This window comes from Nyctibius grandis, chromosome 2 (genome assembly GCF_013368605.1).
Source record: "Nyctibius grandis isolate bNycGra1 chromosome 2, bNycGra1.pri, whole genome shotgun sequence".
Lineage (NCBI taxonomy): Eukaryota > Metazoa > Chordata > Aves > Nyctibiiformes > Nyctibiidae > Nyctibius > Nyctibius grandis.
Window position 1 is genome coordinate 123,134,320 of NC_090659.1, and position 24,527 is coordinate 123,158,846.

The window sequence follows — 24,527 nt, forward strand, 5'->3', positions numbered from 1 at the left end:
AGATGATCTTTAAGGTCCCTTCCAACCCAAACCATTCTGTGATTCTGTTTAGTCGTTTCACAGAAGTTGACACGCAGTAGTAAAGCCGTGGGAGTTCAGTGATTTTATGCACTACAGAAGGGGAGCCACATAGCCACATGTGAAGAGATTTTGACGCACTCATAAATGAGGTTGGCTGCATGTCATTGTAAACTTAATACTCTGGCCTGTACTCTCCAAACACTCACAAGTAATTTAATGATATGCTTAAAGTTAAGAATATGCACAAGTCTTTGCATGAAGCTGGGATCAACCCTGTATGTTGACAAAACAAACTTTACATTTGAAGAAGCACGTTGAGAATCTGTTCAAGATTGTCTACCCGTTACCAGAACTGACAGCCACTGATTGTGTCTTTCCTTAATTTCCTGCCTTTCCTTTTTGGACTGAGTTTAGTTATCAGACCCTCCCTTTTCTTGTAGCATTCTCTTCCAGGCAAGTGCTGCTTGTGTGGATCTCCTCTGTTCCTTTACTTACAAGGGGTTTTCTTTTTGTTCCACAGATTAGGACTCGCAGATGCCTACCAATGGTAAGACACTATCTTTGTCTGCAAGCTATACTTCTTCTTTTGAGACTTTAAACAACTGTTCCATTTTTTTGATCCTGTTCTTGAGGGGATGTTTCTTGGCCCAGTTGCCCTGCTGTCACTGCCAGCCTAAATGGAACAGCCAGTTCATTTAAACAAAGTTTAATCTAATGCTACTTAGTTTATCTTCCCAATTTGTCCACTCACAGCACAGGTCATTCCTTTCAGGATTGCATGAAGTGGATTAATTTACAACCCATCAGTGATTTTTGATATTAAATCATTAAGCTGTGTTCCATATTGAATAGATTCTGACCGCCATCACATGAGATAAACAGGTTACAGAACCACAAGCAATTTGTGACCTTTAACAGCTCTATGAATAACTCCCTTTGCAATTGATAGAGCAATTGGGTTGAAAAATTTTCCCTAACAAAGCAGTTGAAGCAATTAAAACTGCCCTGCTAAGGAGACAGAACAACCTTTGAATTAACAGTTTAGCCTATTAAAACGACAGAAGGATCTTAGTCTTCCTCTTCACAAGTGTTTCTTAGTATATACTTTGTTACAGCTACTGAGAGGTGCTGATAGTGTGGAGAATTTTAAATTTAGAAGAGTATATTCAAATACTCTGCAGTACTTGGAAAGATCATTAGGGAGGCTGCCTTGAAAAAAAGCAGAGTAAGGATAGCATTCTTCACTCTCCTCTTCCCACAATGTGAAATCACTTAGGAACAGCCCAGTGCGTGGCAGACCTTTACATCATCCATTTGCAAACAGGGTGAATGAAATGTCTTCCTTTATTGTTTGTGTTTATGGGCCAGAATACACCATATCACTTCATCTGAGGGAAGGATTATCCTAACCGAGGATGATCAGCTGTGTGGTTAGATGCTGAGATATAGCCTGAGGAAGTGTGGTGTTCAGTGGCAGAGCCTTCCAGCACTACTAAGATAAGCTCAGCCCTGCCTCGTGCTTTGCTCAAGAGAGAAGTCTAAGGCATTGCCCATCGGCCATTCGTATTTTCATGTGATAAGTAGCAATCACATTCCGGAAATTCTTTCCTACTGTGATCTTCGTTTTCGAGACTCTCTCCTGCTCTATTCCCTCCACTCCATCACAGATGATGTAACTTCCCAGAGAAGATTAGAACTATTGTTACCCCCTGCCATAGCAGGGTCTGGTGTCCTAGGAAGGTGCAGGATAGGAGTAATCCTGGATGCTTCTGGACTACAGTCCAGAATCTGCCAGAAAACAGATAAGTGGTTTGCCAGCATCCATCTTTTCAGTGGAGGTGGCAGAAGAGACTGAAATTAATCTCCTCCAATTTAGTGATTGAATTTAGTCTCCAAAGCTGGCTCATAAACTCCTTGAAGAACAGTTGAGTCATTACTTTTTAAAAACAATATATGCTGACTTTAGAATGGGCAGCTGTATGAGATGTGATCCCTTTTGAAATCCCTTATATATTGCCATATCTCTGTTTCTACCTGTTTTCTTTTCCCACTAAGCATGGGGATATCGTGGGGGCTGACTACTTCTAGGACAGCTTCAGGAGTGCCTGGTTTGTGGGAGAATCATTGGGCAAAGAGGCAACTGATGATCTGAAATACTGTTGTGCTTCTTCCCATTCCTGTCTTTTAGAAAACTTTTCCAAAAAAGTAGATAAAGGGACATGGTCAAAGTCCTCTGAATCTTCTTCAGTTCACTACATCTTTCCTGTTGTGCAGGTTTCTTTCCGTTAAGAGTATGAGTTGGAGAAGTATTTGGCTTGATTTTGCAGTTATTTTATCTTATTTTCACACTCCTTCCTTTGAACTGTAGACCGAAAAGAGCTCAGTGCTGTAGATGATGATCTTGGCTGGACTGAGAGAAGTCTGTGGAAGTGAGGTGGGAAAGATGGGTAATCAGAGTTTACTCTGGGAAGTCACTTGCTTTCTCTGTGACTGGGGAGTATTAACTATCTTGCCTTGTAAACAGGGGGCCTGATCCTCTTTGCAGCCTCCATGTGCCGGCTTAGCACGAACAATAACAAAGCAGGTACTTTGTAATGAACAATGTGTCCCCACTACCATCAGCTTGAGCAGCATTTCAGACAGTCTTTCTATGTGTAAGGCACCCTCTTCCTCACTCTGATTATCATCGTGTGTCAATGGAGAAGATGCCTCACACTGAACCCTTTACAGCCCAGGTACCTTTCTGATCTTCTGGTGTAATGCTGGTGAAAGTACGCAGTGGCAGAGCAGTGTTATCTGTTCTCTTAGAATGGATATTACTGTGTCTTGGCCTTGCTCCTGCTCTAGATGGAGAAGATTGAGCTGTGCTGGGCTCTTTAGTTTCTGATTTTTTGAAGCTTGAATGCTGGAGTGTTGTGTTGGGTCTTTGCGTGGCAAGGTAGAAAGGAGGAGTCAGACTTAAGGAACAGCACTGGTGAGCCACTTGCAATCCACAGCCAGTGACGGCTTTCATATCATCCTTCAACCTCCTTCAGAGCCCAGTGAAAACAGGTAGCCCATCGCTCTCCTTGGCAGGCATCTGGTCCTATTACTCCTGCTTTGGCGAGAAACCAGAGTGCTGTGCTGGGCCGTATGGAGGCAGGCAGAAAGTCAGTGCTAAAGCCAGCCAAAATGTGCCCAAACCCCACTCCTGTCAGGGTATTGTCTTAGATTGACCTCCCTGAGTGCTTTTTTTGTGGATTCCCGCAAAGTTGTAGCAGAGCAGAAACTGTGTGAAACCAAAGACAGCGTTTTAGCCAGCATCAGAACCTGGCGGTGCTTTACATGTTTATTTCCTGAAACATTCAACAAAATGGTCTTTCAAATGTCATTTCACTAGTAGTTTTTCATTACCCTCATTTTTTTTCCTTTTTTTTCCAATAGAATATTCAACTTCATCCACGGCAATATCTTTGTTCTTTCAGCTTTCCTTTTTTCAAACTGGCTGGGGAGGCTTCAAGTATAACAAGAGGGTTACATAAAAGATCAAGATTATATTTGTTTTGAAAGGAGACTGAAAAGAATACATTCTGTTTGTGAATGGTCACTAAGAGAGCACTGATCTTCATAATGCCTCACCGTGCAACGCAGGAGCTCGCGATGATAAAAGGGTATAGATTTTTAAAAGGATAAAAGGAAATGCTCTTCTAACCTGGCACATAACAAGCTCCTGGAATTCATTGCCGGGGGATGTTGTTGCAGTACATACTTTAGTAAGATTCAAATCTCTGAAGAACTGCAAGTCCTCCAGGTCCAGAACATGAACTCTGGAGCTAGCTGGGGTCACAGAAACTTATTTCTCTGGTGGAATGATATTGCACAGTCCTCCAGTTGCCAATGGAGGGCTCAGCTCTCCTCTTAAGTATGAGCTACTAGGAGAAATAGCTAGACTAGTTCATGAGTGTTTTTGAGGTGAGAAACATCCAATGTCTGGAGACTATTCAATGAAGGAAAACCTCAGGGAGCATTTTCCAGCCTAAAGGGAGTTTTCTCTTCATCTGCAGGCGGTTACTTTTTCTTTCATCTGGGAAGAATGGAAAATTTCTCAATTCCTTTGCTGCTTCTAAGCACAGTCATCAGAAAGGATTCACAGGCTTGATCCTCAGCACGTGTAGTTCAATGGACTTTTTCCAATAACTTTAATGCATTTTATTTCACTCCTTTTGCCAAAACGGCTTCTCAAGGTGCTTTGAGATATACAGATGAAAGCTCTGAATAAGCAAGGGTAGAATTTATTATTATTGTTCATCTGGAAGAAGCTGAGTTATTTCATCTCCTTACAATGAGTTTGTAAACTCTGTTGCCAGCAAAAGGGGAGAAAAGATGCTGGGCTTAGTCTCAACTGTCTCTGCCCAGGCTGAGATACGCTCATAGACATCATCAGAAATGGTTGTGCTGTGATTTATATTACTAGTTGCAGCTAAGAGTTGTCACCAGCTGGTTTGCTGGTTCTGCTCAGAACTACTGAGCTGGTGCAGATTGATCTGCCACTGCCAGCACCCATAGCCCTCACATTTACGAGGTCTTTCCTATTTCACAAGTCGCTGTCCTCAGCATCAGATCTGCCCATCATCTTCCTTTCAAACCCTTGAAAAGCTGCTAAGTGGAGCTCCCCAGGGGCAGTTCCTAGTGCATTAGTGAAAATTCAAGTTCTTCTTAATGCAGTTGGTATGAAGTGGATAGAGAAGAAGACCACCATGCTGTTGCACAGCCTACATGTTCATATCCTAAGCATAATCTTCATCACAAGGTGTGGGGTGGATACAACTGAGCCTTAGCAAGCCAAGCTAACACCCAGCAGCACAGACAGAAAGCACGTGGGTTCCAGAGATCAGAAAACGTATGTCCCACTCTTGAGCCTGCTGTTCACCCTGTAGTATAGGTATAACTGCGCTTTGTGGGTCAGTGCTAGTAGGAAGAGGTAAGAAGTTCTATGATTCTGTCATTCTGTGAAGTTCTGCTTCTGGTTTTACTGCTTGGGCAGTGGAATGGAAGGAGAAGAAAACACTGGGGGAGAAACCCTGAAGATTGGACTGAGTGTAATAAATGGCTTCCCAAATTTTAACTACTGTTAATGAACTGCAAGGAAAAAATAATGTTTCATGGTATAAAAGGCATACTGTCAAACCGAGTCTGCCAGGGCGATCTCTTGCAGCTGTAGAATTTGTTGGAGAGTATTTGTATTTTGCAGGTAGAGGCAATCAGTGGCATCACTTTGGCTTGACTCTGTTAAAATGTTGTCTTCAAGCCAATAAGATTCTGAAGTCCGAGCAAGTACACTTAAATATATTTATATTTAAGCAAGTATATTTAAATATATAATCTATATTTTACTATTAATCACACAGAATCACAGAATGTTAGGGATTGGAAGGGACCTCGAAAGATCATCTAGTCCAATCCCCCTGCCGGGGCAGGATTGCCTAGACCATATCACACAGGAACGCGTCCAGGCGGGTTTTGAATGTCTCCAAAGAAGGAGACTCCACAACCTCTCTGGGCAGCCTGTTCCAGTGTTCAGTCACCCTCACCGTAAAGAAGTTTTTCCTCATATTTATGTGGAACCTCCTGTGTTCCAGCTTGCACCCATTACCCCTTGTCCTGTCAAGGGATGTCACTGAGAAGAGCAAAAAAAAAAATATATATATACACACACAAATATACTTTTTCTTGCAGTTCATTAACAGTAGTTAAAATTTGGGAAACCGTTTATTACAACCAATCCAATCTCCTTTTTTTTTCACAGTGTTTTTCCCCCTCTACTCAACTGCCTAAGTAGTAAAACATATATATGCGTTTAAGTGTACTTGATTTTTTTTTAAGCTGGGATGATAAAATATTCATACACAAAGATTAGAAGCGTGTAATACATCTGGAGTCACTCAATCCCTTACTAGTGCATTCATATAAAGAAGAATAACTTTGTGGCCTCAGCAAGCTCAGAAGTGGCCCCATAAATCAATAGAACCACTGAGATGTTTATCACTCCTATTAAAATAAAACTGTTGGTGACAGTTTATAGCTGCAAATAATAGTTCCTGTTATCATTTCAGCTACAGTCCAGCTGGGAAATGGGGAACTCTAAAGATGAACCATCATAATCTTGTTGACACACATAATATCTGGGCACATCTGCTTTCAAATGTTTTCTGAGTTTTCTGTGCACAACAGGTGCTGTTCTCCAAAATGAAATGTCTTGTTCCAGACCTCGTTTTTGGAGAAGATGCATCCAAGATTTTTTTGCTGACTTACTGTGGAAATAAATGAATTAGTCTGTAAGAGCAATTGGGGAAAAAGTAACAAAAAGCCACCATAATTACCTTAAAATAAAAAAAAAATCTGAAGGAATATTCAGCAGACAGCAAGACCTGTTTAGGCTTCTGAAGAAATTACTGGAAATGAAATTACTTAGACTGTTGAAAAGAAGACAGATAATGAAAGAATTTATTGTAGGGCAGATTTCAGCACCAGCGTGGCAAGGGCTAAACAAACCCAAGCAGGCAACTCCACCTCCGACAGTGGAAATGTTTTGTACTTCTGTAGGAACCTGGGTTTGTGCCTCTGCTAGAAATCAGTCATCACAGACTGGTTTGGGTTGGGAGGGACCTTAAAGACCATCTAGTTCCAACCCCCTGCCACAGGCAGGGACACCTTCCACTAGACCAGGTTGCTCCAAGCCCCATCCAACCTGGCCTTGAACCACTGCCAGGGAGGGGGCAGCCACAGCTTCTCTGGGCAACCTGTGCCAGTGTCTCACTGCCCTCACAGGAAAGAATTTCTTCCTGATATCTCATCTAAATCTCCCCTCTTTCAGTTTAAAACTGTTCCCCCTCATCCTATCACTATCTCATGGGTAGACTGTAGAAAGACTGTAGATACTAAAACTTACAAAGATACTCTCAGTATGCCCAGAGCTATGATGTTAAAGCTGTTCTTCATACCCAGATGAGTTCTTGTTCCTAAACAAACCAGGCTCTAGCGCACTGGCAAAGCACAGCTATGCTGGTTTAAATGTGTTTGCAGTTGGGGCTTCTGCTAAAACAATTCTGCCTGTCAGGGAGCCGCACCTCTTCACACCCCTGCCCAATGCCGGCTGTGTTGGCAGAAATCCACAGTGGTTAGGGTCAAAGGGAAGTAATTAAGATGGAAAGCAAAACCCTAGATAAAAAGCTCGCTCTAATTACATCAGCATAACCGTGCTGCAAATGTAACTGTCTGTTTAAATTACAGGTATCTAGACCTCCGAAAATTCGGCTCAGTTCCTCATGGAGGCTTCGGAATGGGGTTTGAACGCTACCTGCAGTACATCTTGGGAGTTGACAATATCAAAGATGTTATCCCTTTCCCCAGGTTTTCTCACTCCTGTCTCCTCTAGCTCAGCAGTTGACTCACGTGGAGAAAACTGCTGGTGGGACAATATGTATATAACACAATAGGATATGACTAAGTGTGTTTTAGTAGGAAATCAAGGTAATTTTTGTATCAGTGAAGCTCTTGGTAAATGTAATATTGGCTTATTGAAAATAATGTATGTTCTGGGGAGATTATGGAAGCACACTTGCAGTTAATTTGATAGCAGTACGTGTCTGCAGTGTGCTTCAGGAGTATTAATAAATCCCACTTAACTAAAGGGTTAAGATTCTCGTGAGACCTAGTACAAGCCATGGAGGTACTGAATAAGCGTTGTTGGGAGGTAGTGGGGGTTTTATGTGAAATATTAATAAGGAGGTGTGACCTAAAATGGACTGCTGTGAGGCTTTAATAGGCTTTAATTAAATGCCTGCACAGTGCTTTGAAGATTGAGTGTTATAAAATTGTGAAGTATTGTCATGGCTGTGATGCACTTGCTCTTACGAAATGGCTACTGTAAAGCATTATTCTCCCCACCCTGAGTTAAAAGCAAATATTGTTTACCTTGGAAAAATGAGCCAAACCTAGCGAGGAAGAATTTCATATTGGAACTGCTGGAGTGAATTAGGTGAACGATGCTGATTTTGTGAATCATCAATAAAGATGTGCACTGGGTTGTTTTGTAACTCCGTATGGTTTCTTCTTCTGTTATAAAACCGTAGCGCTCAGCATCACAGTGTTTCCTTCAGTGTCTTTGGTAGATGTTTCCTTTTCTGTATAACCAAATGAGTTGCACAGCTTCTGCAGGAGATAACTGTTCTCTGTCTCCAAGAGAGCGCGTGTTCATAGCAGAAAGAAATGTTCAGTAAGATGAGAGTTCATTCATCTCTCCAGAGCCAACTTGCAGCTTATTGGTGATTTTTTTGTTGTTGCTTTGCTTTTTTTGTTGTTGTTATTGAGAAAATATCTCACACGCTCATCGGACCAAGCAGTTTTGTCTATGTTTTGAAACAACCAACATATGCTCCCAAGCATTGCATATGTATTAAGTAATTGCTTATCACTATAGGATCTGAACTCCTTGCAGTCTTTAATGGGTTTATGCTCTCAGCTTCCCTGCCAGGTAAAGAAATATTCATTTCTGTTTTGAAAACAGGATTATGGGAAGATCAAGTGACTTGCCCAAGGCAATTGGAAACCAGTGCCTTATTTGGGACTTGAACTGAGGGTTTCCAGCATCCTTCTTCCTTTCCATATTATCACAATCCAGCAAATGGTCATTTGCATAGTGCTTACTACTCTGCAGCCCCAGACGGCTGCAGTATAAACAATATATATAAAGAGAAAAAGCAAGGTAACAGCCTTATTGCTAATGAACCCCATGTAAATTGCCACATACAACGTGAAGTGGCTGCAGAACAGCACTGGAGACTTCTTTTCCAAGTAGATGAAAGGGATTGAAAAATAGTAATCAAATAGCATTGCGCTGGTATTATTGCAGTCACGGTTCTCTCTGGTAGGGCTGTATAATACTGCACCTGCAGTATCTGAAATACATATTTGTCATGGGGCACCTGCAATGTTTCAGTTTGGTCCACGGCTGGGGCTTTTAGGTGTTATGATCATGCAAACAACATAACCACGAAGTCATTGTTTTGGGGTGTTTGTTACACGCACTGAGACATCATCTGCCTGTCAAGGTTTTTTTCATATCCCCTTGATCCGCTTGATTAAGCAGGTGTTAACTGTGCATTTGCTGGTTTGCATTTCCCAGTACAGCCTGAGTTGGTAAGTCTGCTTTCACAAAAAGGTTCAAGCACCTGCCTTCATTTTGAAACCACTGAGAAGTTCCTATATCAAACACCCGAGTATCTTCTTGCATTTGGACTATTTCTCCTTTTAATGCATTGTCTTAAATGTTATTGCTGGCCTTTATGTTTTGGAATTACTTCTCTCAGCAGAAAGATGTGGAAAGAGTACAGCTGCCAAACAGCCCCATCCATACCATGTTCCTAAATAACTTATGATCAGCAAATGTCCTTATTGAGATCCTTAGTCACTGGTTCTGTCGCAGATGCTGTAAATGAGAGTCCTTGAACTGGAAGCCCATCTGCTAAAAGCAGAGTGGGTGGATGGCAAAACCATTCCCATCCACTCTGCTCTCATCCCCGCAGCGGCTCTGGGCTGGCTGTGTTGATTTTGGCATCAGCAGGCTGTTGTCACCAGGAGGTTGTTAATCACCCTGTGAGATGCCAGATCTGATGGGCAGGGTGGGGCTAAACAGCGACAGGTGAAAAGCAAGGTGTCAAGAAGAAGACAATGGAAGGTGCCAAAAAGTGTGGCATGAGTCCCAAGTTACAGGGAAGGATAGCAGGACCGTTTCAAACAGGCTTGCAGGGTGGTTGTCAGGGCTTTATATGAGGTGACAGCTTGCAAGAACCAAGGACTAGTGTGATCCACCCTTCATTCTTCGCCTTGATAAGAGGTTTTTGCAGGGCAGAAGGAAAAGGTTGAACCTTTGATTTGTAGATAGGTAGGTATTTGAGGGAATGTCAGAAGTTTGGGGTTTTAGGGGTGGGGTTTTTTTGTTTTGGGGTTGGGGTTTGTTTTTGTTGTTTCTGGTTGTAGCCGTGGCAGAAAGGCAGATTTTTAAGGAAGATGTAGCAAGGATGCACCATGAGTGATTCTTAGTGCATTTCTGACTACGCATCGAAGAGGAGGGGTCTCCCCAGTCTTCTACATATATTTCTATTTCATTCAAGGTACTTGGTGAGCTGGCAGTCTGATGGGCACAATTGAGCTAAGGGAGCATTGCCCTTGGGTCTAAAAGCTCATCCAAAAAAACTACCTCCAATAATCTGGCAGAATAAGCAGGAGAGCAGGGTTGCTCCCAACAGAACTAACCAGGTGAACATTCAGGCTCAGAAGGGAGAAGAAAGGGTTGTCCAGTCTTGGAAACAGCCTTTAGCATGCGTTGTTTTTCCTAGCGGGGGAGAGGAGAATCATAGAATCGTAGAATCATAGAATTGTTTTGGTTGGAAAGGACCTTTAAGATCACCAAGTCCAGCGTTTAACCTAACACTACCAAGTCCACCACTAAACCATATCTCTAAGAACCACACAGAATCATAGAATGTTAGGGGCTGGAAGGGACCTCTGGAGATCATCGAGTCCAACCCCCCTGCCACAGCAGGACCAATCTAGGACAGGTTACACAGGAACGCATCCAGACGGGTCTTGAAAGTCTCCAGAGAAGGAGACTCCACAACCTCTCTGGGGAGCCTGTTCCAGTGCTCTGTAACCCTTACAGTAAAGAAGTTCTTCCTCATGTTGAGGTTGAACTGCCTGTGCTCTAGCTTGCATCCATTGCCCCTTGGCCTATCACAGGGCACAAGTGACAAGAGGTTGCCCCTTTCCTCTTGACACCCAGCCCTCATATATTTATACACATTAATCAGATCCCCTCTCAGTCTTCTCCAGACTAAAAAGCCCCAGGTCTCTCAACCTTTCCTCATAAGGCAAGTACTACTCGTCTTTTAAATACCATCCATGTGCGTGATGATACTGCTTAGGGTTAATACAGAGACTGGCGTTCTTGTGAGAAGCTTGATTTATGGTACCCAGTAAGGGTGGGAGCCGCTCTTTCCCTCCAGGCTGGCATTGTTCGCCTCACATTATGTATATATAACATCGGCTGGTATTGCCAAGGAATGCGACGTGTTTTCCCTGGGATTTCCATGTGGAATGTCATGTATTTCCTTTGAATCTCCTCTCCCAGAATGAAACGGAAGTTAATCGGGAGGACAGGGGAGGTCATTCCTCTCGGACAGGCAGGGAAACGCACCGAGAATTTCTTAGATTTAAGCAGTTTTCCTTGCTACGTCTTTGCTTAGAGTCCGTGCTCTGGCAATGGCTGAAGCCAGATAAAACTTCTGACACTTCTTGAAATAAAAAGCTGTTGTTCTTTGCACACAGGAATCATCTCTTAGCCTGAACGTGCAGTGCAGTATCTTACATTGGGGTGTTTTCAGTGCAGTAAGCGGTCAGCTCTCAAGCCCAGGTGACCAGCACGGTCTCTGCTAGCATCCTTTCGGTAAGTATTTATTGAAGCTTCAGTTCCTCGACAGCTAGCACTGCCTCTTTTCAGGTTTGTCCTCACTTTGAGCTTCAGAGGAAGGAATCAGTGTCATTGATTACTGCGTCTGTGGCTTTGCAATGTTAGGACAGAGCGATGGGAGAGCAACACTGCTGGGAATAAAAGAGCGATGCCATAAACTTTGCATAACCAAATGTCAGCCTCTCAGAAGGGTGTTTAGAGGAAAACCTTTGTTTTCACTTCAAGAATATCAGATAATCCCTTTACTTAAGATTTTTTTATGTGCAGCATCAAAGTATATACTCTATTTTTAATTAAAAAAATAATACCCGCGGAACTAACACCATGTCTCAGTCTGTTTGGTTTTAAATCCCCAGAGGAGCAAATGCATGCTCTGAAGCTGGTAGTAGAGATTGCTGTTCCTCCCCCCTTAGGATTTATGTTATGATACCATGGCAGTGTCTAGATCTTGGACTGTTGTACAAGCATAGATGAAAAGATACATCGCTGGGCCAAATGTTTAAAAGTCAGCAGACCAGCGCAGGGATTTTAGCTGAATTACCTGCATTCAGGCCCCCAGACCTTGGGGAAAGCAGCAAGGTGCCCACCCAGCCCAGCAGTCTTCTCTTCAGTTTATTTGGTAGCAGTTGTAATTTATAAAGCATCACTTGTTTGAGGGAATGCCAAGACTTTGATGGGAAATGTAACGTACAGTTTTGCTTGCTGGACTAATATTGATTGTTTTGGAAATAGCTTATAGATGTGTTTTTCTTCAGGGGGAGAAGGGGACTAATTTGCCAAGAAACACTTTGGTCATTGTTTCCATTAAATGTGTGTATAGAGATAAATGTGGCTTTGCTGCTGTTGAAACCACTAACAGTCGTTATTACTGTTGTTTTAGCCTCTGCCTTACGCTTAGGGAGATTTGGGAGATGGGTCCAAGGGAGAAATAAGAAAGACTTTGTATAAAGATTGTCAGAGTTCTAATTTCCTCACATCTAACCAAAGCTGCCGAAGCCACAGAAATGGCCGTCTCGGGGGTGAATTTATTGTTTTGTCCTACTGTTTGTTGCAGAGCTGTGACCTTCGGAAGGGTTGTAAAGTTTTACTTTATGATCCTGCTGGTAAAGAGACGTATGTAATTTACTATACGAGTTCTTACAGACTTGGCTAACAACAAGTTTGACCCAGAGTTCAAAGAAATTATGGCTCCCGTTGTTTTATTGCTGCTCTGAAATGTATTATTATCTGTCCTACAGCTGTGTCTCGGTGCCTGCTGCACAAGTTGCTCGGCAAAGATGGTGTAAAGGGAGAGCTTTCACATAAAGGGCAGGAGAGGGGCAAGACTGTGGCCATTTAAAAGACATATACTAGCTCCATCAGAAATTGTAGGCTTGATTATGGGTGAAACGTGGATGAAATGACTTCAGAATCCTTGCTCTTACTGCTGACACTATTTTACTGTGGGAAATTGAGGCACGGAGCAATTAAGCTGCTTGCCCAAGGTTATGGAAGATGTGCGGCAGAACCATGGAACTGACCCAGATCAACCGAGCCCTTGCTCAGTGCCTCCCCACGAGACTTCCCTCCGTTTGCCTTGGGGTGGGTGCGCTGCCACACCAGAAGCAAGGCAGGATGTTTGTGGCTGATCCGGTTTCAGACACATTTTTGGCATTTCTAAGATCCTAGACTGTGCTTCAGTGATTTTTATCTATCCCTGTATGTCCCAGGGCCTTTCAGAGATAGCAATCCTGCTGTTTATTTTTATTACTCTTACAATTGATTTTTTTCTGAGTAATTTGAGGCAGCCAACAGAGTACAGTTTGAATTTTCTTTGCAAAGCTTGATCTTGCTTTTTGCTCTTCACCAATAGCTGTATATCTTACTGTCTTCAGCAGGTTAATGGACTGACACTTGTATGTGCTGTACAAACGGAGGTCTGAATTTTCAGAAGTCACCGATCATGTGGGTTGCTGGCAAAAGAATACACAAATTCCTCAGAAAAAAAATCTTAGTGTGGTCTGGAAGGTGGCCTTGATAAATCACGTAAGCACATAACTGTTTCTGTGTTGGACTATTCTGTACTATCTGCCATGACTTCCAAAAGTTGCTAGATTTCCAGCCACAGGGGAAAATAATTATATTTCATGGACACAATGAGTTTGAAATAATACTTCTGTGGTGTCTTTACCTCCAAAGTGATTTTTGAGTATTAATTCAGTGCTATCTTTGTCGCCCTTTGAAGATCCTGGGCTCCGAGCACTCAGTACTATGATGAAGCCTTGTGAAGCAGGCTTGTGATCCATATTTTTCTGAGACACAGGTCTCCCGTTTTCTGCGTTTCCCTCAGCTTTGCTGCTGCTCTGTTGATGAATGCACGGCCATAGGCTGCCCATCCAAGCAGGAGACAGCTAGACACCCACCCTAGACAACTTCAGGGCTTACTAACCTCTCTGCGTCACTGCTGTGAGAAACCTGATGCTCCAGATGAGCACAGAAAAGTCAGGGACAGATGAAGGGACTTGCCAGAGGCTATGGAGGGAAGCAAGAGTTAGGATCAGGGTTAGATTTCCAGGCTCCCCTGCCTGAGTCGAGAACAGGTTTATCCCATTTCTGCACAAAGTTATGGAAAATCAGTGCTTAGCCGGTAGCCAGTTTGCAGCTCCAGGAGATCCAGCTGCGAGCACTTACCTACTGCAGAAGTTCTGGCATCTCTGTAACCAATGAGGCCACATTCTGGCAGGTTGGAGTCACACGATGGCAACTCCGTGAAGCACTTGAAATGACCTCTGCAATTGTTTCGTGTAAATAAATCACCATGTGCGTTCAGGCTTGCCCAACAGCGTGTACACAGCGTCATAGCTGCCGAGAAGGGGCTCTGCGCCGCAGCTGAAGGGCTGGGAAGGGTGTGCTTCAGGTGCCTCTCTGTAAACATGCACCTGGTGCTTTTCCATATCACCCTACACGTCTGAATTTTGCCACCTCAACACACGAATAACCATGCAAATCAAATCCAAGGGCCTAGTTTATACAATAGCTTCAAACAGTCTTTCAAATGCCATTATTATTAATCTCATTAATAAATAATTATAATTTGTGGTGATTTAGGAAGTATAGGATTCAACTATTTAACAAATATCGTGAGCCTGTTTGTTAAGGAACTTCGTGGATGACTTGCCGGGCAGGATTACATTGCCATGTCCTTGGAGTACGTGCTAAACCACGGCGGTTTTAGCACCGTGTTACTCCAGACCCTGACTGAGATTTGGTACCATGTGTAACAGTGCTGGTATGGAAAAAAGGAAGAAAGTTTGTGCTAAACGCTCTGAGATCGAACATTACGAAGTGTTCATTTCCCAGATCATTAGAAACTCAAAGTAGCCATCTGGCCAAAACCAGAGATGCACATGCCTGCATCTACAGCTCTGTAGCATTTGGGACTGGGAGCTGGAGAGCATCCTTTGCTGCTGATCTTAGGGAAGTCTCTTCGCACTTTGGTCTTTTTACTGTTGATCTTCAACTCAAAATTGAGTTGACTTTTAGGAGGTATCTGTCTGAAATGCATTTCAACCAGGACTATAATACGCTTCCTTTGCCTCCAAATGGCCCAAAATGCTTTGAAACCATAGGAGCGTATCACCTCCATGCGTTATGCCAGTGAATATTTTCACTGTTAAAAAAATGCCATATTTCGTCGAATCATAGAATCACAGAACGGTTTGGGTTGGAAGGGACCTCAAAGATCATCTAGTTCCAACCCCCCTGCCATGGGCAGCGACACCTTCCACTAGACCAGGTTGCTCACAGCCCCATCCAACCTGGCCTTGAACACTGCCACGGAGGGGGCAGCCACAGCTTCTCTGGGCAACCTGGGCCAGTGTCTCAACCCCGCACAGTCAAGAATTTCTTCCTAAGATCTCATCTAAATCTCCCCTCTTTCAGCTGAAAATCGTTCCCCCTCATCCTATCACTCCACGCCCTTGTAAAAAGCCCCTCTCCAGCTTTCCTGTAGGCCCCCTTCAAGTACTGGAAGGCTGCTGGAATGTCTCCTCGGAGCCTTCTCTTCTCCAGCCTGAACAGCCCCAACTCTCTCAGCCTGTCTCCATAGCAGAGGTGCTCCAGCCCTCTGATCATCTTTGTGGCCTCCTCTGGACTCGCTTCAACAGCTCCAAGTCCTTCTTCTGTTGGGGGCCCCAGAGCTGCATGCAGCACTGCAGGTGGGGTCTCACGAGAGCGGAGGGGGAGAACCACCTCCCTTGACCTGCTGGCCACACTGCTGGGGATGCAGCCCAGGACATGGTTGGCTTTCTGGGCTGCCAGCGCACATTGCTGGCTCATGGTGAGCTTCTCGTCAGCCATCACCCCCATTTCAGTCTCCATTTGCCTGGCCTCAGCATCTCTCAGGAGGATATCAGTGTGTCTTAACTCTCAGCATTTCAGGGGCACTAGAAAAGACCGCAGGCTCTTGAATTTGCAAAATTTTGCCTACAGTATGATGGGAACCGGCTTTCACGTGCTACTTCAGTGACTTAATACTGGTAGGAGCTGGGGGCTCTGAAAATAAGGTCTGTGTGCTGCTGGCTTTGTTATGTTTGCCAGGTGCCGCTCTCTCACCTATAGATCACCTGTAGGTGCACTATAAGTCTGCTATAAACACAGCATTCTGTATATTCCTTATTCTCAGCTGGTGATGTACAGTGGAAAATGGGACCTGAGGGACGCCTTCCTCATCAGCCATCCATTCCTGCCGTGGTCTCAGCTTCCCTCCCTGTAGAATAAGGATAATAAGATTTATATGTCTCAAAGCTCATGTGCATCATAGGTCGGTCTATGCTCCAGTAGTTTTAGCTCTAAGCTGTGTATAGCGTACGCTTGTAAACAAACGTAGAGATACATACTATAAATAATTTACACTTTCTAGGAGAGGCCTGAACGTAATATGACAGCAATGACTTCCTTCTTCTAATAGGATTTTTAGTTCATTATATTGACCGTACAGAGCAAGCTCATATCCTGAAGGGGTGTCGCTGGAAGGAGGAGTAGGGGGAAAGCATCTGTTTTTATTCTGGCTTCTGTTTTGACCAGCAAATATAATGGCACATGACCGTTAAGCCGACAGTAATCCAGTTACAAAAGTCTTCAGAGTTACTGCACCAACCAAATTAAACTTGATTACATCCAATTATGCTGAAAAGCCAGACAACAGCTCTTAGCTTAGGGTGAAGTAACTTCTTGCCGATCGCATGCGGGGAGGCCTTGCGGGGTGTCAGGAGGATAATTGCTCGTTTGCTCTACCGCAGAGCACCATCTGCTCTTGAAGTAATGCCTAAGGATGTGAGAGGATACCAGGGTCGGGGAAACGGGCAGGGGAGCCCAGGGAAGATTTCTCCCTGCTTGTTTTAGTATCATTTGTTTTATGGTTGCTTGCCCTGGGCCCAGCTGCGGTCAAAGCCCCATTGTGCCAAATAGTGTCCGTAGAGGGAGTCCCTTCCGTACAGAGCTTCTGGTCTCATCAGGAAAAAACAAAGATGAAGTGGCCTTTATGCTTAAATCAGAATAGTGCCCGTGTCTGGAGCACAGCCTGATGCTCTTTCCACCGAGCAATGCGACAATGGTTTTCTGTTTCGAGAAGGTGAAAAAAGAATAGAAAAACTCCCAGTTTCCTTCTCTTCCATGGTGGAAACAGCGTAAGTGGGGGAAAAAAAAAAAGGGGTAAATGTAGCTGCCAAAAATGTATCTGGATCCATAGAATCACAGAATGGTTTGGGTTGGAAGGGACCTTAAAGATCACCTAGTTCCAACCCCCTGCCACAGGCAGGGACACCTTCCACTAGACCAGGCTGCTCACAGCCCCATCCAACCTGGCCTTGAACACTGCCAGGGAGGGGGCAGACACAGCTTCTCTGGGCAACCTGGGCCAGTGTCCCACCACCCTCACAGTCAAGAATTTCTTCCTAATAGCTAATCTAAATCTCCCCTCTTTCAGTTTAAAACTGTTCCCCCTCGTCCTATCACTCCATGCCCACGTAAAAAGTCCCTTTCCAGCTTTCCTGTAGGCCCTTCAGGTACTGGAAGGAGAGTTTGCATGAGGAACTCATCCATCTGAACCCAAAACTGAGAAATATTTCAGTAGTGTTCTGTCCCAGCTTAGAATCACAGAATCGTTTTGGTTGGAAAGGGCCTTTAAGATCATCGAGTCCAACTGTTAACCCAGCACTGCCAAGCCCACCACTAAACCATGTCCCTAAGCAGCACATCTGCACGGCTTTTAAATCCCTCCAGGGATGGTGACTCCACCACTTCCCTGGGCAGCCTGTTCCAGTGCTTGACAACCCTTTGGGTGAAGACATTTTCCCTGATCTCCAATCTAAACCTCCCCTGGCACAACTTGAGGCCGTTTCCTCTCATCCTACCGCTTGTTACCTGGGAGAAGAGACTGACCCCCACCTCGCTACACCCTCCTTTCAGGTAGTTGTAGAGAGCGAGAAGGTCTCCCCTGAGCCTCCTTTTCTCCAGGCTAAACACCCCCAGGTCCCTCAGCTGCTCCTCATCAGATTTGTGCTTCAGACCCTTAGCTCCAGGCAAAATTATTTCTAAGTGTCCATTTTAGTGAGGGAAGTGGGACTGGGCTTCAGCTTGGACTGTGGTTCCCAAATAGGGAAACTAATTTAATTATCTTCAAGTGCAAGGACTGGAAGTGTCCTCTGGCTGCATCCATGGACACTGTCCAGCTCAGCACCTCAGCCCTCTTCCCTGTGCTACCCGGCGGCCTGCATCCATTCTTGATGGGATGTGCTGGTTTTTGCCAGGATCTCCAACAGAGAGAGGGGACAAAGCAGGTTTAATCCATCGTTTTCCCATCGTTTTCCCATCACCACCACTAGTAAATGGACCATGTCCAAGGGAGCGTGTGTGCCTTGAACGCTGCTGACCCACGAGTCATCTCTTCCCTTCTCTCTTTTTTGAGTCTCTATTAAGGCAGCAGAGCTCAGATGCCCCCGTCTTTGCCAGAACGCTGTAGTGAAGATGCTTCAAACTTTCTCATTATCTGATCAAAGCATCCTGTGATACTATTCCCCCCCGCTCACGGCAAACAGCCAGTGCTGCTGGGGCTGCTGCCTACCATGCGAAGGGAAGGACTGTCTTGTGGTTTGGCTTTGATTGTGGTTGTTCTGGGGGGGCTTGCTGTGCTTTTTTACAGAGGGTGGAAAGCTTGAAAAGACTCAAGTTTTTGAAAGAGATGATTATATTTTTTTTTAACCTTGAAAATTCTTGATGAAATAAAAAAAAAAAAAAAGCTGCTCCCATCTAGCTCTGCTGCAGGAACTGTTTCGTGAAGATAAAGTCAGGTCGTGCTGTTGTGGAGCTGGATCTCATGAGATTGAGCATTCGCTCGGAATTGAAAAGCAGGCGCGTAGCACCGAGCAGCACAGCAGGTTTTTAAAGCCTTTTCCCCTCCCCAGCATGGTTCGGTTTATATTAACCTCAGTATAGGGCATTTCCAAGGGATTAGTGCCTGGCTGGGGCAAGTAGCCCAAAGCATGTCAGCCAGCTGGTCCCTAATCCCCAGGAAATGCCCCGTGTCTCCATCCATCCCTGCTGCTTCCACCACCGACCCGGGGCGAGGAGGGGCATTGCTCTGCCTGCAGCTTTCCCAGCTGCCAGTAGATGGCACAGGCCATTTAAATAAATTTGGAGGAGGCAGGAGAAGCGGTGGGCATTGTGGTTTCTTTCTTAGAAGTTCTGATTTTTCACAGATTTCAGTTTCAGCCAAGAACAAGGAACCACACTTGAAGGTTATGATTAAAAACCCCAGAGGTTTCTGCAGGAGAAAGGGTAACTTTTCCGTGCACCCCGGCACATGAAACACGCGGCACAAGGGCTTTTTCTTGGAAAAATGTTTTTTTTACCCTTGTGTGAGCAATATGGTTTCTCACATGGCATCTCTTAATTTCTCCCTTGCTACGCCTGCTAATTCTGCTGTTCCCCCTTCAGTTGCTTCTGCTGGCAGAGACGGATTCTTGATGGCTTCGTATAACTCCCTCGTCGCGTTTTTCCAACACGGGGATGTAGTTTTCACAGTTTTCCGCCCAGGCTGCTGGCTGATAGCTCAGACTCCGGAGATTTACGCAGTCAGCTGGGGCCAGCCTGAGTTCAGTCTCCGCCGCCGGTTGGAAGAACAGCTTGAAGTTGGTAAAACTGTTACGAACGCGCGAGCGCTGCCAAATCAGAGCTGCGTTCATGACATGCATCGTCTTTAACTCCTAGAGGCATCGGGGATAATATTTGTATTCCTGGCCACATGCTTGAAGTGGGGCCAGCATTATAAGGCATCGTAACATTACATGCATTGGATCATATGTAATCTGGCAGCCCGATGCCAGAATTAACTCACTGTTCCCACTCTGAGTACAGCCACGGTGGAATTAGGGAGGCATGTTCACATGGAGCGTCTTTGTTTCAAGTGTTTTTCTGCACAGAGCTTATATTTCACATTTCAGATGGCAACATACTTAAGAATATAGAAAATCAACCCGTTTGCCAGCCACAAGTCCCAGCAATCTGAGGTACATGCGTCAGGTTTTTGCAATAGGCATCGCCAAAGGCGTGAAAAAAAAGAATTCACGGGGGTACTTCATGTTTTGGACACTGTTCAGATATATCCTGTGATGTAACCAAGTCAGTAAATGTGATCCAAAATAGGGGATGAGCAGAGAGAAAGACTAGTCCAGCAAGGGAGCGGGGTAATAAACCAAGGGCTGTCACAGAATATGTCGAATAATTCATTCCAGTTCACACGATGATAATTATGGAGCGTTTCTTTAAACACCCGTCGCCCAAATGAAGTGCTTCAGCTCCGCGTGGTGAAAGTTGTTAACATAAAAATGCGGACGGGGTTCTCTGTGACTGGTTTTCACAGTGATACCACTTTGCACTGGTGTCAGTGTGAGCGAATTCCTAACCCGTGAATCATTAACATACACCTCGGAATGGCTTTGCACGATACTTGCGTGTTAACCGCGAACAACTGCTCTCGATTACGTCTTTATAAATCCTCGGTAGGTCACCAGCCTCCCTGGTGTTGCTCTGGGTTTTGGGAAGATCCCTCAAGCACAGGTCGCCAGGACGTCGTTCTCCCTGCGACTGCGCAAAGTGCCTCTAACCCAGGAGGGTTTGCGGGCCAGGCTCTCACTCTCGCACAGCGTAAATTGATACAACTCCAGTGCCCTGAATGAGGCGATGCTGGCCGGGGCCAGCGGAGAGCTGGCCTCTGTCCTGCCCTCCTCTCGGCTCCATCCGCACGCCGCGCTGGCAGGTGTGGGCGAGCTGATCTGCCCATAGCAGGTGTCTGCGCAGAGATTGCCCAGCGCTTGAATAGGACCAAGCCCTTCCTTTGGGCAGTGAAAAGGTAGAAAAATCTTTTTGTAGCCTTTGCATTTCCCTGGCAGAAAAAGAAAAACAAAGCTGTTGGGGAAAATGCATTCCTAACAGATGACATCCTTGTTCTTTAAGGGGTTATTCCCCGCCTTTACATATTCACAAAGATGATAAACAACATATGGCTTAACTGTGCTGTCCCCATCTTGAAAAGAGGTGTCCTGCCTGCCTCCCAGAGGCACCGCCAGTTGTAATCACCGCTCCCAAGTGATGCAAGATCCCCGTGCGAGCAGCGTTACGTAAAAGATTGTTGTTGTTTGACACAGAGGAGAGCATCCAGCCAGCATGGAGTTGTTATTGCACCAGCTACGGCACAAACACAGGAGGGACCGTCCCTGCCCACGGAGGTTGGGCAGGCAGGGAAATTGAGGCAGGGATGGCTGAATGTGCCCGAGCAGGTTTGGGGCAGAGCTGCCCTATAAAGACAGATCTTAGAAATCCAGCCCCAGAAAACAACCCCAAGTTGTATTTTCCTAGTGAAGTGGGGAGTGGGAGCATGTCGTGGGCTGGGAGGACTCGGCTTTTATGGGTACCATGCCCAGGTTTTTGTTTTTGGAGACAGAGCAAAAGGAGGGTTAGAGCATAATCCTACTCCCAGGGCTGTGGAGGGAAGTTTTATTGCTGCCTCAGCTGGGGAGAAGATCAGAATTTTAAATGTATGGTGTTTCTAGATCTGGAAGACGATAGTTAATCTCAGCCAGGGTATAAGATGCTGTAATACGAGACCCGGCTTGTCTGCATGAGACTCCAGTGGCAGTCCAATCCCCTTTCAGTGGGCACAGCTCCATTATTTAAAAATCAATAATAAAATATGAAGCTTTTATTGATCCCCCTCAATTTTTTTATTTTTCCTTTTTTTTTTTTTTCCCCTCCAGGAGGGTTTTTGCTATCGCTGGTGTTGGCTGTTTCTTGCTTGACCTCTTTGTTTTCCTATGGCACCTTCATCTCATGGACGAGCCCCTCAGCGCAGCGGGGCGACAGACAGCCTCTCCTTTCTGGGGTGAGGAGGACCTTTTCCATACAGAGAGGGGAAGGGTCCTGGGGTGATTAAACCTTACAGTGGAGGGTTTTTTTTGGGGGGGTGACTGACTTAAGGCAGCGCTGGGCTGCGCTGCAGGAGATCACCTGCTGCGGTATATATAAAGCTTCTATATAGAGCATGTTCATGACATACATTGTCTATGTTATGTATGTATAAAGTTTCTATATGGAGCACGTCTCCTATGAAGACAGGCTGAGAGAGTTGGGGTTCTTCAGCCTGGAGAAGAGAAGGCTCCGGGGAGACCTTCTAGCACCTTCCAGTACCTGAAGGGGCTACAGGAAAGCTGGGGAGGGACTTTTTACAAGGGCATGGAGTGATAGGACAAGGGGGAATGGTTTTAAACTGAAAGAGGGGAGATTTAGATGAGATCTTAGGAAGAAATTCTTGCCTGTGAGGGTGGTGAGACACTGGCCCAGGTTGCCCAGAGAAGCTGTGGCTGCCCCCTCTCTGGCAGTGTCCAAGGCCATGCTGGATGAGGCTTGGAGCAACCTGGTCTAGTGGAAGGTGTCCCTGCCCATGGCAGGGGGTTGGAACTAGGTGATCTTTAAGGTCCGTTCCAACCCAAACCATTCTGTGATTCTATAGGTACTATAAGAGTGCGGGGGGCGGGGAGCAGGAATGAGAGGTAACCCCTCCTGGGCTGGGGGGGGGCGGGCAGCCCCGTTTCCCCGCGGGGTTTGTACCTTTAACGCGGGCTGGCGGGGCCGGGCCGGGCCGTGCCGGGCCGGGCGGGGGGCGGGGTGAGCCGGGGAAGGAGCCGGTTTCCTGCTTCCCCGCTCGCAGCCCGGCGGCGGCGGCGGGGGGAGGCGCTCGCCGCCCCCCCCCATCCCTCCATCCCTCCCTCCACCCACCCATCCCTCCATCCCTCCACCCACCCTCCGCCCTCCCCGGGCCGGCGCTGCCGGCGCTGAGCGCCCGGAGGCAGCTCCCCGATCGCCGCGATGAGCGGCGGGGAGGTGGTTTGTTCGGGCTGGCTCCGAAAGTCACCGCCGGAGAAGAAGTTACGGAGATACGTAAGTCTCACATCACCCCATCTCATCTCTGTCTCGGCTCCGGGAAAGCCGGGCTCTTCGCTCCTTCCCTCCCCATCCCATCCCTCTTCCTCCGGTAGCCGCCGCCCGCCCCGCTGCACCTGCCGCCGCGGAGGCTCCGGGTGCCCCTTGCCCGGGGTGTGGGGTGGGAAGGGGGTGGATGGTCGTGGCTCCCCGCTGCTCGGGGAAGGCGGATGGGAGCATCTCGGAGCATCCCCGAGCCCCAGCCCCATCCCCGGGCTCTGCGGTGGCAGCGCGGTGATGGCCGGGGCTGGACCCGGCGCCCGGTTTGGGGCAGCTCCTGCTGCGCCCCGCGGTGGCCGGGCACACCCGGGACCTTTGAAGGCGTGTTTTTTAGGGGAGGTTGGGAATACCTTTGGCCCAAAGAGTAAAGGTCATAATATATCTTGAATCCCCCCCTCCAACACCCCCCATAACGGTCGCTTCCCCCCTCCCCAGCGCGGTTCCTATTAATCATTGAACGTTCAGACCCTTTGAAGATAGCACCAGTAGCGCTTCGATAGCCCTTTGTGTCCTTAGCGGCTGAGATCAAACACTTCAAAGAAGTTGTAAAAAAGAGGGTCCAAATGCCAGCTCCGTCACACTCCCCGCTCGTTGAAAGAAATAACTGTTCTTTGCGCCCGCCGTGACGGGCTCGCCGCGCACCACGAGCGTTAGAGCTCAGGAACGCGGCTACGTCCAGCTGCCATCCTATGACTCGGCACTTCGCTCCCCGCGATGAAGCCGGGGTCCTGCTCCCTGACTCCAGTGCCCAGCCTCTGGCTTTGCTTGGCTGGGACGCAGCCTCCCGGAGAGAGCTGGATGCTCTCACTTCCCAGGGGGGCACCAGCCGGATTGTCCTGTGGTCCCGTGGCTTTTGCCTGCGTGGATTTTGGGAACAGCAGGCAGAACAAGTGCAGCTGGTGTCCTCCCAGTGCCTGTTATTGATTGATGGAAGCATTGCTGCCTACCCTTGAGAGGGAGGTGGATGCCTGTAATCCCATATCACAGGCTAGGGTAGGGCTGGAGGGGTATCCAGTTCATGAGCTGGTGTTATTAGCCTTGTCCAAAATGGGCACAGCCCACAGGCTGCATCTCCTCACATTAGATAGCGTTCCCAGTCGCTCTTGGCAATCCTTCCCTTGTGTGCCCGATCCCCTTCGAGGGAGGATCACGGTGGCTGCGGGATGGAGTTGCGAGGGAATGCAGTTCTTTCGCGCCCTTTCCCCCCAAATGTACTGAGACAAAGGTAAAAACGGGTGTTTACGTGAGAGATATCAACCCACTAACGTATGCAGCAGGCTTTGTGGGAGCTGGACAGAATGACTTTGTGCATGCTGAACTGTGGAGGATGCTTTTAGCTTAATGGAGCAAAGCACCTTCCTCCTGCAGAAATCAACTAATTGCTGATCCTGAGTCACCAGTGGCCTTAACTCATCAAACATCGTTAGCTCCCCAGCATCTGCCCCGTGAAAGGGCACTCACATCGCCTGCTGAATATCCAGCCTGT

The 24,527-nt window shown here is 46.4% G+C and overlaps 2 protein-coding genes across 3 annotated transcripts in view; both read left to right on the forward strand.

Annotated features, from left to right (window-relative positions):
• The window catches only part of NARS2 (asparaginyl-tRNA synthetase 2, mitochondrial), a 57,485-nt gene extending 49,389 nt beyond the window's left edge, over nt 1-8,096 (forward strand). For both annotated transcript variants that reach the window (XM_068421273.1, XM_068421272.1), the window contains exons 13-14: nt 542-568; nt 7,291-8,096. In XM_068421273.1, coding sequence (XP_068277374.1) covers nt 542-568; nt 7,291-7,435 — 172 coding nt within the window. In that variant the 3' untranslated portion in view covers nt 7,436-8,096. The remainder of the gene's footprint in view (nt 1-541; nt 569-7,290) is intronic.
• Nucleotides 8,097-22,878: 14,782 nt separating this feature from the next.
• Nucleotides 22,879-24,527, forward strand: part of GAB2 (GRB2 associated binding protein 2) — a 107,012-nt gene continuing 105,363 nt past the window's right edge. Inside the window, exon 1 of the mRNA XM_068420912.1 lies at nt 22,879-22,999. Within this exon, the coding sequence (XP_068277013.1) occupies nt 22,928-22,999 (72 nt within the window). The 5' untranslated portion in view covers nt 22,879-22,927. The remainder of the gene's footprint in view (nt 23,000-24,527) is intronic.